Below are 16,596 nucleotides of genomic sequence, written 5' to 3'. Positions count from 1 at the left end.
TAACTAGCGGCGCTATCGTGCCTAACCGTAGATACCGGCCAAGAACTCGATTTCCAAAATGGCTTTGCGCCTTTGGAGCTGACACGGGTCTATAAAATGTAATTTATTTCCACTGCAACAAACCCTTCTCTCGCTCCTCTCAATACTACTAGACAGCTGAACCTAATCGAGTGCAGACAACCGAATCTTATCTGCTAAATTCAGCAGAGCTAACAGAGCCGTTGCACTGATGCAAAAAGAGCGTCCAAGGTGGTGGTGGTGGGGGGAGGAAATGAAAACCAAAAAAAAAAAAAAAAATCCCACAGCCAGCCTAGCAGGGGCGGGCTCTCTCTCTCCCTCCTCTGGCCGCGGCCACGCCCCCAGGCCACGCCCCTCCCCGTCCCCGCCGCGGCCACGCCCGACGTGCGGCGCGGGAGCCGCCGGGCCGGGGGGCGGGGCCTGCGCCGCCCCTCCGCCGCCCGCCGCCGCCGGCGGCCTCCGCGCGGGCCTCCCAGCCCGTATTCCACTCACTTTGTTCTCCGCCTTTGTCCTGGTCCACACCAGCAGGTGGAGCCGCAGTGAAAGTTTCCGAGTCCATTCCGGGCGCGGGAGCCCATCTTGCTCGCCGCCGCGGCCCTCGCTGGAAGGAGGAGGGTCGGAGCTCGGGTGCAGCCAATCGCGGGCAACGCTGCTAGTTTATCAGAGCAGAATGGGCTGTAGTTTAGTGGAATCGGAAAGCTGCAAAACACTGTAGAGTGCTCCCGTGTAAATAAAAAGAGGAAAAACAAAAAAGTTTCTCAAGTCGCCGCTGCAGGACGTCGGGCCGGCGCCGGGGCCGGGGGTCTGCGCTCCGGGAGCGGCCGCGCGCTGGACTTTATTGTGCCGCAACCAGCCCCCGTCCCCATTGTTTGTGTTTTTTTCAAAATATGGCAAAGGTTCAGGTGAACAATGTAGTGGTGCTGGATAACCCTTCTCCTTTCTACAACCCGTTCCAGTTCGAGATCACTTTCGAGTGCATCGAGGACCTGTCTGAAGGTGAGTCCCGCCGCCCGGCCGCCCGCCCCGGCCCGGGCTGTCAGTTGCGGCTGCAGACGTTGAAAGTTTCCCGGGCCCGGCGTCGCGCGGGCGGCCGACCGGCCGCGGCGCCGGCGGGTGCGGGCGGCTCCGCGGAGGGAAACTTGAAGTTGATGGACGCCGGCCGCCGCGGCGCGCGCGGGTCCGGCCGCGGTCCCCGGCGCCCGCCCGGGGCTCAACTTGCGAGCAACTTGTTCGGCGGAGGTAGCCATGTTGTCAGCTTTGTCTGGCGGGGCGGGCGGGCGGCGGTTCGCGGGACCGGCCGCTCGCGTGGTCGCCGGCGGGGGTCGTGCCGGGCTGCCCGTGCGCCCGCCCCGCGGCCTCGGCGACCCCTCGGCGGCCCCGGCGGGGGAGGCCGGGCCGGGTGTGCGTGTGGTCTCGCGGGCGAGTTCGGAGCGGAGCCATCTTACCCGGGTGGAGAATTGGGCTGGCGACCCCGGCGTCACGACGCCGGCTCTGCCCCGCCGCGGGGAGGGGTCGAGCCCGGGCCCCGCCGGCCCACCCCGAGTCCCGGCCCGCCCGCCTGCCCAGCTTGCGGGGAGGCGCGGGACTCCCGGGGCTCGGCCGTGCCGTGGAGCCGGAGCCGTCCTCGCGCTCGTTTCTGGCGCCCCGAACCAACCAGCGGGGAAGGCGGGCGCAGGCTCGGCCCCTGGGCGCCGGCCGCGGCTCCCGGGGGGCCGCCGGGGCTCCCCGCCCGCCGCCGGGGCTCCGGGGATGCTGGCGCCCGCCCGGGGATGCTGGCGCGCAGGCTCCGCCGCGGCGCGGGCTCCCGCTCCGGGACGGAAATCTCGCCGGGGCGAGAACCCTGGCCGAGCCCGGAAGTTTCGCTCAACCCCGGGGCAAAAGGAGATGATACTGAAACATCTCCACGACTTCATCTCTCCGCTTCTCCGTCACAGCCCCAAGAAACTCAGGAAGGTGCGGATGCCTCATTAAAATAACGCCAGATACCACGCACGCACGCACACTCACACTCACACTCACCCTCACACACACACACTCTCTCTTTCCCCTGCTGCTGTTCGATGATATTTTAAATGCGTGCAGAAATACACTAAGCTCCAGAAAGCTACGTCTTGACCGTTTTTATTTTGCTTTTCTTAGATCTACTTAAAATAGTTCAGCACTTCGATCTCAACATTTGAGGAAAATAACTTCAGTGTTCATTTTATAGTTAAATAGACAGCTTTTGAACTTGCAAATGTGTTTGACAAGAGGCATTAAAAGTACTTACTGAAAAAAATATTTTCAATGTGCTTCACGAAGAAGGTTAGGTTTAATTATAAACCAATGTATGCTCACCAAAAAGTTGTACAGATGTTAACAGTCCACTGTTCTTCCCCCACTCTGTTAAACACAGTTTACACTTTAATGTGTTTTGTTTTAATACTTATTTATATATGTGATAAATGCACATGCATTTTGTATCTGGGGCATATTTTGGATAACTCAATATAGAGTAATTTCCAAATAGGCCACCAATAATAAAAAATTAAGGGTATTTTTCATATTACATGGAAGCCATTTGATCACTTTACCAATAGTACTGCTGTATGATCAACTACCAGGCCATTATCAATGGTCAGGAAGTTTTCTTAACTGCCAGTTAAGAAAAAATATTGACCAGTACATTTAAATTCATTCTATAGTGTTTAAGACATTAGAAGTTCTTCGAGTTAACAGGTATTTCTCAATTGGTCTTTCCATTTTAGGAGTCAACTCTGAACTAGGAAGAGATGATTAGAACTGTTTACATTGGATATTTAAAACCCGCTATTCATGGAAGCCAAACTCTGGAACTGGGATCCTTTCAGAACCCAGCTCAGTCTATCACTGAGGTTAAGAATACACCTACTTTCACTGGTATACCTCACATCTAGGGCACCATTCTTTTAAAATATTCCAGCTGAGTCATTCCAAAGCTGCAAAGGAATCTTTGAAAAAGGTGCCATATCTGTGCACTCCACCTAGAGGCTGTGTGCTTTGAGGAGTCTGAGTTTACCTAGCAAAAATCCCCTTTTACAGGTTCCACACTTCCATACTGTAGTGTTTTTTTAAAAAAATCTGCTCTTGAAGTTAAACTATAGAATAATTGTGTTTACACAAGTTTTCTACCAAGCTACACCTGAACTGTCTTTTTTCCTACATTAAGTGTCTATATGCCCTAATATTTTTATTGTCTTTAAGAGCTGCTTTGTAGCTTTGGTTCAGAAGATTTAAGCAGTATTTGCTATTAATTCAGAGGTTTCTAATGTATAGTGAATTGCAGAGAATAGAACACCTTAAAAATGGTCATGATTGGGGCCGGGAGTTTGGCCTAGTGGTAGAGTGCTTGCCTAGCACGCACGAAGACGGAGGTTGGATTCCTTGGTACCTCATACATAGAAAAAAGCCAGGAGTGGTACTGAGGCTCAAGTGGTAGAGCTCTAGTCTTGAGAAAGTCCAAGGACAGTGCTCAGGCCCTGAGCTCAAGCCCAGGACTGGCGCAAAAAAAAAAAAAAGTGTGTAAGTTTGATTGACTGTCCTGGCATCTGAAGTTTATATATTTTAATAAGTATAGCTACTAATGGTTGTGTATTTACAGTGCACCAGAATTTAGATAGTGCTTTATATTTTGAAACTTGTTTTGATTCCAAAGACTACATGCTGTCTACTACACCCCAGGTCTTCCCAATTGTGTAACTAACTTAAAATTTCCTTGGTGAACTCCCTCACTCAAGCACAAGGGAGATACTCTGGGCTAGGATTACCATGATTAAATGAAACAATTAACTTTTTTTTTTTTTTTTGGCCAGTCCTTTTTGCTCAAGGCCATTTGAACCACAGCTCCACTTCTGACTTCTTCTGTGTATGTGGCACCAAGGAATTGAACCCAGGGCTTCATATATGTCACTGTGGGGTGACATATAGTGGAATTACAGTTAAATTCATCAGGTAGTGGGTACATTACAATTACTTAACTTTTTAAATAAGACAACTTTTTTCAAATAATAGTCTGTACACAGGCTGCTGACCTTATTCTTCTTTAAAATGAAAAATGTTGGTGAATGAAACCAAGATTAAAAATAAACTGCTAATTTAAGTAGCTATTACAAGCGTCAATGTACAGGTGTTCCTTGAGTTGCTGTTGTATTCCTTAAAGACTAGCTGATCTAACTAACTCTCCATTACCTATGGGCTAATCCATGCCTTCTACTTATCCACTATTGAGAGCCAGAGAGGGCACGTCCAAGCATAGCTGATTCTTTACTTTGTAAGTTGTTTCAAATCACCTCCAAGAATATTGTTTATATAATGTATATAATATACAGTATATACTATGTGTGCATAATTACACCTATATAGTAAAGCTTTGAGATTTAAAGAAAGTATAAAGTCAAAAGAGCAGTGCCCGACACATGGTAGGTATTTCATAGAAATAGGTTTATAGATCATGGCTATGTTTGTGATAAACCACAAATCTCAACTTAGAAGTTATACCATTAGGAGATCACATTTAAAATGGGTGCATATAAACATATATACGATATTTAATACACATACACAAGTACATGTAAAATGAACTAAATTTTATGCCAACCTTTGAGTCACAGTTCTCAGTCTGACATACACTTTGTAACACCTAAGGCCTGGGGCTGGGAGTTTGGCCTAGTGGTAGAATGCTTGCCTAGCATACACGGAGACCCGGGTTCGATTCCTCAGTACCACATAGGAAAAAAAAAAGCTGGAAGTGGTGTTATGGCTCAAGTGGTAGAGCTCTAGCCTTGAGAAAGTCCAAGGATAGTGCTCAGGTCCTGAGTTCAAGCCCCAGGACTGGCAAAAATAAACAAAAAAAAACCCCCCAAGGCCTATTCCTTCTATACCATGGCCAATTTCAAATTTGTGTAAATCTATTCAGTATTTCTACTTAAACATCTAGAAGACAGCCGAACATGTAAAGTTCGCATTGTCTTCCTCTCTTACCTCCCTGTCACAAACAAGCTGCTCCAGATCCCTAGAGTTTATCCAGAAGGCAACTGTTTCCCATCCCATCCCCATGGCAGCACATGACCTAAGTCATTATAATTTTTGTCTCCTCTATTGAAACATTCTGTTCCTTTGCCCATGTCCATCCAGTTAAAATGATCCTTTAAAATGGAAGTTAGATATTCATTGCTTCTCTGCTCAAAACCCTTAAAGGTTGGGACTGTAGCTCAATGGTGGAACAATTGCCTTTCATGCCTAAAGCACTCCAGGTTTGATTCCCAACACTGCATTAAGCCAAATTTCATTGGCCTCTCGTGGCCAGGGTAAAAAAGCCAAGGTCCTTACAAACTTGCATGATCTGGCCATGCCTCAAATTCACTGCGTGAAGCCAAATTTCATTGGCCTTTCATGTGGCCCAGGGTAAACGAGCCAAGGTCCTTACAAACTTACATGACCTGACCATGCCTCAAATTCCATATCTTGCAGTTGGTTACTTTCTCCAGTTTCCATTCTACTTCAGTTCTAGCCTCCTTGCTTGTTTCCTCAGACATACCAACAATGTAACTATCTCTGTGACCTATCACTATACTTAATATTGTTTTCTATCACTATACTTAATATTGTTTGCTTCCTACCTCCATCAACAGATAGGTGATCTTGTGAGCTCAGATGCAGAATCTTGCACCCAAAATATACTAAAGGCTAGAAATGTAAGTGATCCAAGAGATAACATATAGGCCCTCTACTGACTTTCAGAGAATGTATAAACTTCAAGGAGTTGTCAATTTAACAAATTGTAGTTTATAAAATTGTATGGATAAGTAGCACCTATATTACTTATGAATTTAAGTAACAAAGATATGTACTAGTTACATTAAAATACCACTGACTACAGATTCTACGTAAGTGAAACTACCTGGCTTTGCAGAGAGATAGGAGTAGAGACAGAGAAGTCTGAGTGCAAGGATTCCAAGTGGCAAGATACATATACTACGAGGCTGAGGTGTCACAGAGATGATTTGTAATTGTAATGTTGTTTTCCTTGCCTTAAGATGACTTCTTTAAAGATCAGTGGTGTTACTCTACTGGTCCTCCACAGAATACACTGTAAAATATGCCCAAGAAATCTGCTGGATTTAATTACACATAAAGTCCTATGTTGTATTTGAGTATGTCTTGTCCTTGTGCCCATCTCCACTGTTTATATTCTGCATGCATATCAAGAAGTGTAGAAGCTCCTTTGGTTTCCTCTTCCAGTTTAAAGAACATATGACAGCAAAGGAAAACAAACCCCACTACGTCCTTTAATTGCAGATGGTGTCCTTAGTAATATACATCAGTAGTAGCTACTTATTAACCATAATAATGCTGCTTCACTTTACCTTATCAGCCAAGAGGAGTGATGATAATGTAACAACTTTTTAGTTGAAGAGCTAAAGTTCTTCTGAGCTGCAGTGGAGATGTGCTAATGATTTTTCCACTTTGGACTCCACTGACTTGAATTTCACAGCTCAACTCTTCCCTTATAACAGATGTCATACAAAAAGGGGCAGAAAGACTGCATAGCCAAATAAATAGACCGAGTGTAGGATTAAAGTTCCTGGTGTTCTTTACTGATGTACGTGTTCTCAGATGCTTACAAATCCTCAAGGCAAAGTTCATAATGTTTCCTAAGATTTTGGACACAATTTATTTGTGAGGAGCACTGTACAGTGACAAGTGTGTGACAAAAGAGCATTTTGAGGTATTCTGGTATGCAATGAACTCTGGTAAGAATTTTATAAGGAACATTTCAGTGTCTTGCTGAGTGTGTGTGTGTGTGTGTGTGTGTGTGTGTGTGTGTGTGTATTTTCCTCTGAAAGGCCATTCAGCAACCAGTAAATAGTTGAGTGAATATTAAAAAGGACTTCATCCTCTGGTAATGCAATTACTGATATGAAATATGTTTTGGTTTTTAACCCTAGATTTGGAATGGAAAATAATCTATGTGGGCTCTGCAGAAAGTGAAGAATATGATCAAGTTTTAGACTCTGTTTTAGTGGGCCCTGTTCCTGCAGGAAGGCATATGTTTGTGTTTCAGGTAAGAGTCATCTGTACGTAAAAAAGAATTTCTGAAGTAGACTATATTATTCCATGGTTCTTATTTATTTTGTGTTAAATCAGTCTGCTTCAAGGACTTTAATTTTTAATCTGTTTCTATGTTTCACTTCTTAGTATTCTGTGCTGAGCAATGTTAGCATGAGAAATGTACAGCATGCACTGAAACATTAAACTATAGTATGGTATACATGGTGTTTAATTTTGGGCTTTCCTGTGGAACAGACTTTCAATATGTATGTATCCATTAGCTTACAGCATGGATTCAACTGATAAGCCATTTAGTAATATGCATTAATAGTCAAAGTAACTGCACTAGATAGAAATACACATTTTTCAGTTTATAATTTCAGCTACTAGGAATATAATAGCAACCATTTCATTCAGCATCATCAGCACCCTGAGCTAGATTTACAGCCATGTTAGTAGATATGGATGTGTGATCTTGGATCTGACTTAAATTTAAATCTAAAATACTGTACAGAGAACTAAATTAATCAATTACTCCATTAGTTATGTGTGAGGGAAAATTCTGTTAATTATATCCTCAGATACCACTGATATTTGGCTATGTATCAAGAACTCAGACATCGTTTTCTCTGGGCAGTAGTACTTCTTCTAATGCATGTTAAATTGATGTGTAAAACAACTTGGTATTCAATTATCTATTCCTTTTCCAGGGAAATATATTGTAAAAGTAACTATAATTTAAAAAAACCACAGTTCTTTTTTTAAACCACAGGTTTTGATACAAGTATTTCTACCTAAAGTTTAATCCAGAAAAGAAAATCTCATTTATTTCTGTTTTTAACCTCTTTTTTCACTTCAGACAGAATCCATTTTAGATGATTACAGTCTTTCATCCAATTAGAAATGGGCAAAAGACTTGGAAGCTCAGTCAGCTCTAAAAATGTTACTTTTCCTTCTCATTTCCTGAAAAAATTTTGGTCTTGTAGCTTTAAGTGCGCTTAATTGAAAATGGAGAAAAAATTCAGTGTATTTAAACAACTGGTGGAGAAAAACTCAGAAAAATAATTAAAAGGCTCCCTCCCTCTCACATACTAGTTAAAAGTCATCTTAACCTGAGTTGTGTGAGCACAGCACATGTGAAAGGCAGGAGTAAGAGCATGTCCTGTCCTCTAGAGGAAGCTCCTGGTCAGACCAGATGCCTGTGTATTAGCTATGAGTGACTTTAGACAAGCTCCTTACTCTCCCTTTGTCACCCCACTCATCCACAAAATGCAAGCAGTATCCTACCTCACAAGTTTGCTATGAGGAATAAAGCAGTTGGTCCATCACTGACAAATCTAATTATGTCTGTAGACTTGGAATTAAAACTAGATACTTTAGCTTTTTGACCCATAAGCCTGGAGAACCCATACTACACTGAGGATAATTCATGATGTAATGCAAGAAACTTGGGCTGATAGGCAGTGAAAGGTCTTTTATGTACCATAAGCACTTAAAGATAAATGCCTTAGTTTTGAAATGAGCTCTTAGGAATCTTTTGTGCTTATTTTGTTAGAAAACGGCTCTAGGATTTCTGTTGTAGGCTTTTTCACTTCAGGAATAAGAATCTCATTGAAAAATATTTCTTTGATAGGTACAGTTACTATGTACACAGTATGGGGAAAAGAAGGAAAACTTAAGTTAAATGTTTAGCCTTTTATTTCTCATAATTTTCATAATTGAGTATGATCAGGAAGAGATGGAGGGAGGCACCTTTTCACTGAGGATTACAAGTCTTCCCTCCTCAAATTTCCTCAGGCTGACACCTTTGACAAACAGATTTTCAAACACAAACATGATTAGAACCAGTTTCCTGGTTGGTGGGAAGCAGTATGGGGAAGAGTTCTCAGTCTTATCTGTGTGGCCCATCGCCTCCCACTACTAAGTACTTTGAGAACTCCTTTCAGAACTCTAGAGTTAGTAACCTAACCTCTGGAAGGGGATGCGCAGGAACTCTAGGATAAATAACACCATTTCCAGGAAAGGCTTAGAGTCTACATCCTGGTGCCCTGCCAAAGAGACCACCCCCTCCCACCCAGAACAGAAGCTGCGTAATAAGTGAATTTCAAAACACTACATGCTCGTGGCTGCACCAAACATAAGATTATAAAAATGAGCTAAACTGAGCTCCTTGCCCTGGGTAAAGTCTTAAAGTATTTTTGTTTCTAAAATATAATTGGTAATCCCAAAGCTATTGTGCTTAATCCCTGTCTGAGTTTTTCAGGTACTACTTTTCTTAGTATTCCATGCCATCCTTCTTATGTATTCACTTTATTTTCTTGGCTGCCAATTTTGCATGCTTATCTACTTCTGTCAGCTGTTCTGAGCAGTAATTTTTCTCTTTTAAAAAGTATACAGTTATACAAAATACTAGGTTTTATTGTTAATGCATGTAGATGAAAGTATTTTGATACTATATGCTCTCTCCTTATCCTTAGGGGACAAAAGATGAACTCTCACAATGTAAGGAAAGGACATTTTAGGCTAAGAAGTCATTGTAATAAACACATAGGTATGAAAGGTTATCAGCACATTGTGAGCTCATTAGAACACTGTGTAGCTCATATCCCTTGAACAGTGATGAGAGAGGTATAGAGTTTTAGGATAAGCAAACAGCAATGTTGGTTGTAGACAAATTGTGGGAGTAAATCAGCTGACAGTCTTATACCTTCACAGTGGGAATAAACATCTGAGGATTTAACACTAGGCAAAGGGATAGGAAAAGATCTGTTTAGGTACTGATGCTCTGGCAGTGAAAATAATTGGCTAGAGGGAGATGGTGAGGCGTTAGAAAGTTTTTGCAGTGTTTTCATATGAGACAAGATATGTTAAGGAATACTACATACATGTGGAAAACAAGGAATACTGCATGTGGAAAACAAGTAAATTGAAGGTGATGAAACTTTTAGCCTAGTTGACTAGGTATGCCACTAGTATTTACTACAGTAAACATTACTTAACCTCTTTCAGCCAAGCTAAGACATAGACTAACATGCTTACCAGTTATAGTATCTGGGTAACCGTAATGCTAAGATGCTGAAAGACTCTTACCTTCATTTAATTTCCACTAATATAGTTTGAATCAAACACTGTATTTTAGTGTCTAGCAAAGTAACTGATTACAACAGAGAATTACTTTTTCAAAAATCTGCTGCTGAATACCTTTTTACATTCTATTGTAAAGTGTGTTTGGACACATTCTATCACCGAGCTACATTCCTAATCCCCACTGCCGGCTTTGTATTATTTATTTTAGTATTAGAATGTCTTTGGGGACTAGTTGAGTATATATCTTCTGAGTAGAAGATTAGAATTAGTAAAATAAATACTTGCTTCTGGGGCTAGCAGAAGTGGTTCATGCCTATAATTCCAGCTATTTGGAATGTAAACGGTCAGGAGGATGTAGGTTCAAGACTAGCTAAGGCAAAAAAGTTAATGAAATTCTATCTCAATTAAAAAAAAAGCTGCGGATGGGAATTTGGCTTAGTGGTCGAGTGCTAGCCTTGAGCAAAAGAAGCTCAGGGACAGTACCCAGGCCCTGAGTTCAAGCCCAAGGACTGACAAAAAAGGAAAGCAAGAAGGAAGGAAAGAAAAGAGAAGGAGAAAGGGAGGGGCCAGGTATAGGGGCAATATCAGTCATTCTACCTATGTGGGACACAGAAGTTGGAGGGTTATTTTCCAGACCAAGTTGGGAAAAAAAATTTGAGACATTGTGTGAAAAATCAACAAAGTGTAAGACTTGATGTGATTAAACATTTTTTTTCTTGCCAATCCTGGGCTTGAGCTCAGGGCCTGAGCACTGTCCTTGGACTTTCTCAAGGCTAGAACTCTACAACTTGAGCCACTTCCGGCTTTTTCTATATATGTGGTACCAAGGAATCGAACCCAGGTCTTTGTGCATGCTAGGCAAGCACTTTAACCACTAGGCCAAACTCCCGGCCCCATTAAACATTTTTTTTTAAAAAGGCTTCGAACAGTGCAGTCTTGTGAACCGCCATATACCACAAGGAGAGTTTCCCTCTGCAAGTGAAGTGATTACATGTACTTAGGACTAATGTGGAGAAATGTACAGTATTTTCTAGTTACCTGCTAACCTCTAAATAAAAGCATTTGGCCTCCCAATATGATTTCCAAGTTTTCGTTGCTGTATGAACAGTGACATGCAGGATAATGGAAATTCCCAACTGTTAACTGCCATTAACAGTTTTTTTGTTAAATTTGTTTTCTTTTTAAATATTTTAGGCTGATGCACCTAATCCAGGACTGATTCCAGATGCAGATGCAGTAGGTGTAACTGTTGTGCTAATTACTTGCACCTATCGAGGTCAAGAATTTATTAGAGTTGGCTACTATGTAAATAATGAATATACTGAGACAGAATTAAGGGAAAATCCACCAGTAAAGCCAGACTTTTCTAAGGTAATGTTCTTACTGTTTCTTTTATAGTACTTGTACTATGTTGTTTCAAATTTGCCATCTGGGCAGACTAATCATTCTTCCATTACTATGAATGACCTTAAATGCCACCTCCACAGGAGTCAGAAGTAATTAATTTTGGACAGATACCTTGACACAGGCAGCTACCAAGAAACATGTTTGTCCCATCATGTGCCAAATGATTTCATAGACCTTAATACTTTCTAGGGGCCAGATACTCCCCACTCCTAGAGAAATGGAAGTTCTTCATGTAAAAGTCAGGCTTTGTTTATGGCTCTCCATACATCACAGAATTTCATCTAAACTTTTAGGACATGGAATTTCATAATCTATTGTAAAGATTCTATAAGTAAAAAAAATTATCTTTCCTGGTCTTCCCAAAATTGTGAGAACTAATTTATGTTTGTGTTTCATATGAAGTTATCTCTGAATACCTAATATGCATTTTTCTATTTAGAGGATAAACTAAAGGTCTTAAAATGTTCTGATGAAGAGCAGGTTAAATTCTGAGAAGCTAAAATCAAGTTCAGTATTCTCAAAGATAGAATTGAGATGTTAGTGTTTTATCATTTTCCACTGTGATCTTCTAACCGTTTGGTAGTAGTGATTTTGTGTGTGTTGAGTAAATGAGGTTGCGAGCATGACACTTTGTCCTACTGTCCAGGAACAGTTAGTTATGTGGAAGTAGATTACAATGTTCTCCCTCTCCATCGTAAGGCTGTAATGTCTTCATCCTGTTTGTGCATGCTTCCATTAATCCAGTGTATCAGCTACATGTATGCCACCTTGTATAGTAGAAAAATGAGGAAACTAAAATGCTCCTTCTAAGAACAAGCCATAATATTTAGAAGTTATAAAGCCACTAATAATTGGGGGAAGTTCTTCATTTTCCTTGAAAGCACATCTGTCTAAATAGCATACTAGTTTAAATAAAGCAACCCCTGATGCTAAAGGAAAAGGCTTCTTGTCTCTATTTTAAGAAGCAAAAATAGGGAGGTTAGATATTTAGTGGATATTGAAAGATCTGGGACTTGCTTCAGATATACTTGTTTTATCTCTACTCTGCTAAAATTTATTTGCTAAATAAGGCTTCAGACCTTGCTCATTAGTTATGTGTAAAGTACTTCACATGGATGTACTTTTGTATATGAACTAATAAATCACTTAACTGTCTTGTTAAACTTCTATGTGCATACGATGAGCTAATTTTTCCATTTATATCTTTCCTTCGCCTAGCTTCAAAGGAACATCTTGGCATCTAATCCCAGGGTCACAAGATTTCACATTAATTGGGAAGATAACACAGAAAAACTGGAAGATGCGGAGAGCAGTAATCCAAATCTCCAGTCACTTCTGTCAGCAGATGCGTTACCCTCGGCCTCTAAGGGGTGGTCCACGTCAGAAAACTCACTAAGTGTCATGTTAGAATCCCACATGGACTGCATGTGACCCCACCTGCCATCCCTTTAGTACACATTAAGCTATTAAAACCACAGAACGATTTCCCTGAAATTCCGTAAGTACATAGTCAAGACACAATGTGAAGAATCTGTTGTAAAACATCCTGTAGAAAGTTCAGATGAAAACCAGTTTATAAGAAAACCAGTATTTGAACAAATTGTGGAATATAAATACAACTATTTTTAAGTAAGTTTTTCTCTAATGTGTTATTTTATTTGTTCTGAAAGAATCTGATTAAAGCATATATATTATTTTCTTCTCCTTTATATGTAATCAAAGCTCTTATAAACAGAAAAATAACCACTAGAACAGATTATGCAGATGTCTTAGCCTCTTTGACAATAATATTTGGACCATTATTTTACTGGCCTTTTGAAGAACAGATGCTTTGAAGACATGCAATGTGGTTTTAAGGGGCAAAATTTCATTCTTTTATGAAAGAAATAGGTCTTTTAAACCAACTATATATGGTACAAAAAATTAAGGATTTGTTTGTCCTAGGCCAGGCACATTTGTGGTGGTTATTGTTCATATAATACTGGACAGAATTTGATGTTTTCTAATAACAGTTGTAGCTAATTGTTTATAAGGTCCTCTGGCTGTTTCAGTTTTTTATTACAGAGCATCTGAAGTACAAATTATTATTATACAGTAATTTCAACATGTTAAGAGCAAATACTAAATCCCCTAAATTTAAGAACAGGAGATTATAATGGCTCTAATCTGTTCTTGAAGTCTGTAAAAGCATTATGAACTTCAAAAATCGTTTTGGTATATCATGTGTTATTGGCATTATTTATTTAAAAACAGTAGCTTTAGAAAGCCATAGTTAGCTTCAATCATAATACATGACTGTTTGTAGTAATTTCATTTTTGGAAATAGGTTTTTTGTTTTTTTTCCTCTCCTATACCTGTAGTATTCTTCTCCACACTTGTGACATTCATGAAGAATACCACCAAGCATATTTCTACTTGACATATTCTAGATAGTTTTTCCAGATAGTTTTTCCAGATAAGTTTTTGAAAAGCAGTCTTGGGAAGGAATAACTAAGTGGGCCAAAAGGTATTTTTCTTTGATGAGAGCTAGGTTCTTCCTCAAATATTCTTAAGCTCCATTAAATTAAGGGTCGCATATTTTCGTTTAGCTCTTGCTACTAAGCAAGATAGCCTATGATGTAGTTTTTGCAGTGCCTTCATATCTAAAACTTTTATACTGCACTTTTTAAATGCATTTATTTTGAGGAAATAAAAGGGCATTTGTCTAAATACATACTTGAGGTGTATATATTTTCTGTCATTCTAAACTTTGTGAAGCAAAGTTTTGCTGAATGTTAAACTTAAAAATTTAATACTCCAGATTATTAGACTATTGTCCGTTAACTAGTTCAAGTTTAAAAAATAAAATACTTCAGACTGTTAAAACTATATGTAGAAAAATCTTGTCTAGTTGCAATTAAAAGAAAATGTTAAAAATATTAAAATGAAAATAAAATACTTTCCAATGAAAAGCTCAGTGGTTAATATAGAAGGAACAAGATATATGTGCTTTAGTAGGAGTAAAACATAAGCTGAATCACCAAATAAAGCTATTTACTGCTGAGTTTAAATTATAAGTAAAAGATAATTTTGTAGTGATATCAAAACAATTAGGTTTTGATGTCAATTTATAAAAATGAATTTGGACATAACACTGTATTATCTTAAACTTTGTTTTGCAAGGTAATTTAAAAATAAAAATCAAAACAGATTAAGAACAAAAATAACCCCACATGTAGAATTTTTTCCTTCCCATTTAGCCTCATTTATATACATTATATCTGAATTATACCTGCAAGGCTTAGAACTTTTTTTTTTTTTGCTAGTCCTGAGACTTGAACTCAGAGCCTGGGCCCTGTCCTTGGACACTTTTTTTTGCTCAAGGCTAGTGCTCTGCCACTTCAGCCACAGCAGCACTTGAGCTTTTTCTGTGTAAGTGGTACAGAGAAATCAAACCCAGGGCTCCCTGCATGCTAGGTGAGCACTCTACCACTAGGCCACACCCCCGCCCAGAACTGTCTTCTTTTGATCATGGTAAATAGCTATGTGTATAGAATACAAACATGGACAGAAGAGATAAGTGAATAGGTTGAGAGTCAAGGTACCATTTAAACTCCAAAAATTTTCCAGAAATCTGAATAAACGTACATGCATATACCCATTCAAAACTTTAGGTTTCTTTGTTGCTTTATCCCACACTTTTAGGATTTGTAGTTACTACCTTTACCAAGAAAATGTAGCAGCAATTTTCAAAGCTTTAAAACTGATGGCATAATGTAAATGTATATTTACATTTAGAAATATAATGAAAACCAACTCTTGTGCATCCCACTGTATGCAGTTTGCCTCCCTAATGAGTTAAGAGTTTAAAAGGTCACTGATCTCAGTGGGTGAGTAGCAGCAACAAATTTTCTACAGTTGTAAAATTGGTATTTCCCAGTCTTTCTCTCTTATTTGGATTATGAGCTGCACACCAAAAAAGGCAAAATGCTCTTAATACATTTTTCATAATTCTGTTAACAGTGCCATTAACACAATCTTTTTTCATTTCTAGATTATGATCTTGTCAATTTTTTAAAAAAGTCCTTAACATTAATCAATTTACACTGAGTCAGCACCCAGTTCTTCATAAAGCTTCTCAAATAGTCTGAAATTATTAGTAGCTCATAAGATGGTTTAGACTTTTTCTTGATATTCTTTGTAATTAGTAAAATTTGCATGTTAAAATGACTTGGGAAATCTTCATTTGTTGCTATATCATTTTATACAAACTCTTAGAGCATTGAGGTATTAAGATTGTAAAAATGCACTTTGTTCTTTATTTATGTTGTTTACTACTTCTAGTATCCTTAACTTTACCCACTCAATACACAAATTCTTTGTTGTCAACATTTATTAACTTTTTAGTTACATTTTGTAGCCTTTTAACTTACAAACGACTATTAGTGTGACATTTTCTTACTGTATAATAGACTTTAAGGTACAAGCTTCTCATAAAAAATTTTGAATATAAGCCAAAGAAGTGAGGCTCCCTTATTAAGCAGCAAGTAACTTATGAAAGGTGTCAAACCAAAGATTTAGCTGTAGAAGAACATAAGAAATATGGGGCTAGGAGCGTGGCCTAGTGGTAGAGTGCATCGAAACTGTTTAACAATACAAAACAGTCAAACAATACAAAACAGCCGAATATATTTTCCCTAAATCAACTTATCAAATCACAGTTACTGGGCAAGTACTCTACACCACTTGAGTCACAGTTCTGTAATCAAACCTTGACATTCTATCTGCCTTAAGCAATGACCCTCGTTCTATAATCAAACTTTGATACTCAGTCTGCCACATGAGCCACACCTCAGGTTCTATGATCAAATGGTGATGTTCTGCCACTTGAGCCACAAAGTTCTGTAATCAAGCTTTTACATTCTGTTTCCTTATGAAAAATTTACAAGTTTGAATGAAGCTCCTAACATATGAAAAGTGTGCTTTCTAAATACAGACAATCTCAAGTCTATGGGATTTCAGTAGGGGCTACCATTG

General features: G+C 39.7%; 2 protein-coding genes across 3 annotated transcripts in view; one reads left to right on the top strand and one right to left on the bottom strand.

Annotated features, from left to right (window-relative positions):
* The window catches only part of Mcm9 (minichromosome maintenance 9 homologous recombination repair factor), a 67,361-nt gene that overhangs the window by 31,010 nt on the left and 19,755 nt on the right, over positions 1–16,596 (bottom strand). The gene's annotated exons all lie outside the window — the stretch shown is intronic.
* On the top strand, positions 532–13,064 carry Asf1a (anti-silencing function 1A histone chaperone). Its single transcript, XM_090338218.1, has 4 exons — positions 532–1,014; positions 6,984–7,099; positions 11,368–11,544; positions 12,799–13,064. The coding sequence occupies exons 1-4, from the start codon at positions 906–908 to the stop codon at positions 13,009–13,011; spliced, it is 615 nt and encodes a 204-aa protein (XP_090194344.1). The 5' UTR covers positions 532–905; the 3' UTR covers positions 13,012–13,064.

This window comes from Megascapheus bottae, chromosome 8, assembly GCF_031878675.1.
Source record: "Megascapheus bottae isolate mThoBot1 chromosome 8, mThoBot2.hap1, whole genome shotgun sequence".
Classification (NCBI taxonomy): Eukaryota; Metazoa; Chordata; class Mammalia; order Rodentia; family Geomyidae; genus Megascapheus; species Megascapheus bottae.
This window is presented reverse-complemented; position numbering and strand designations above follow the sequence as displayed.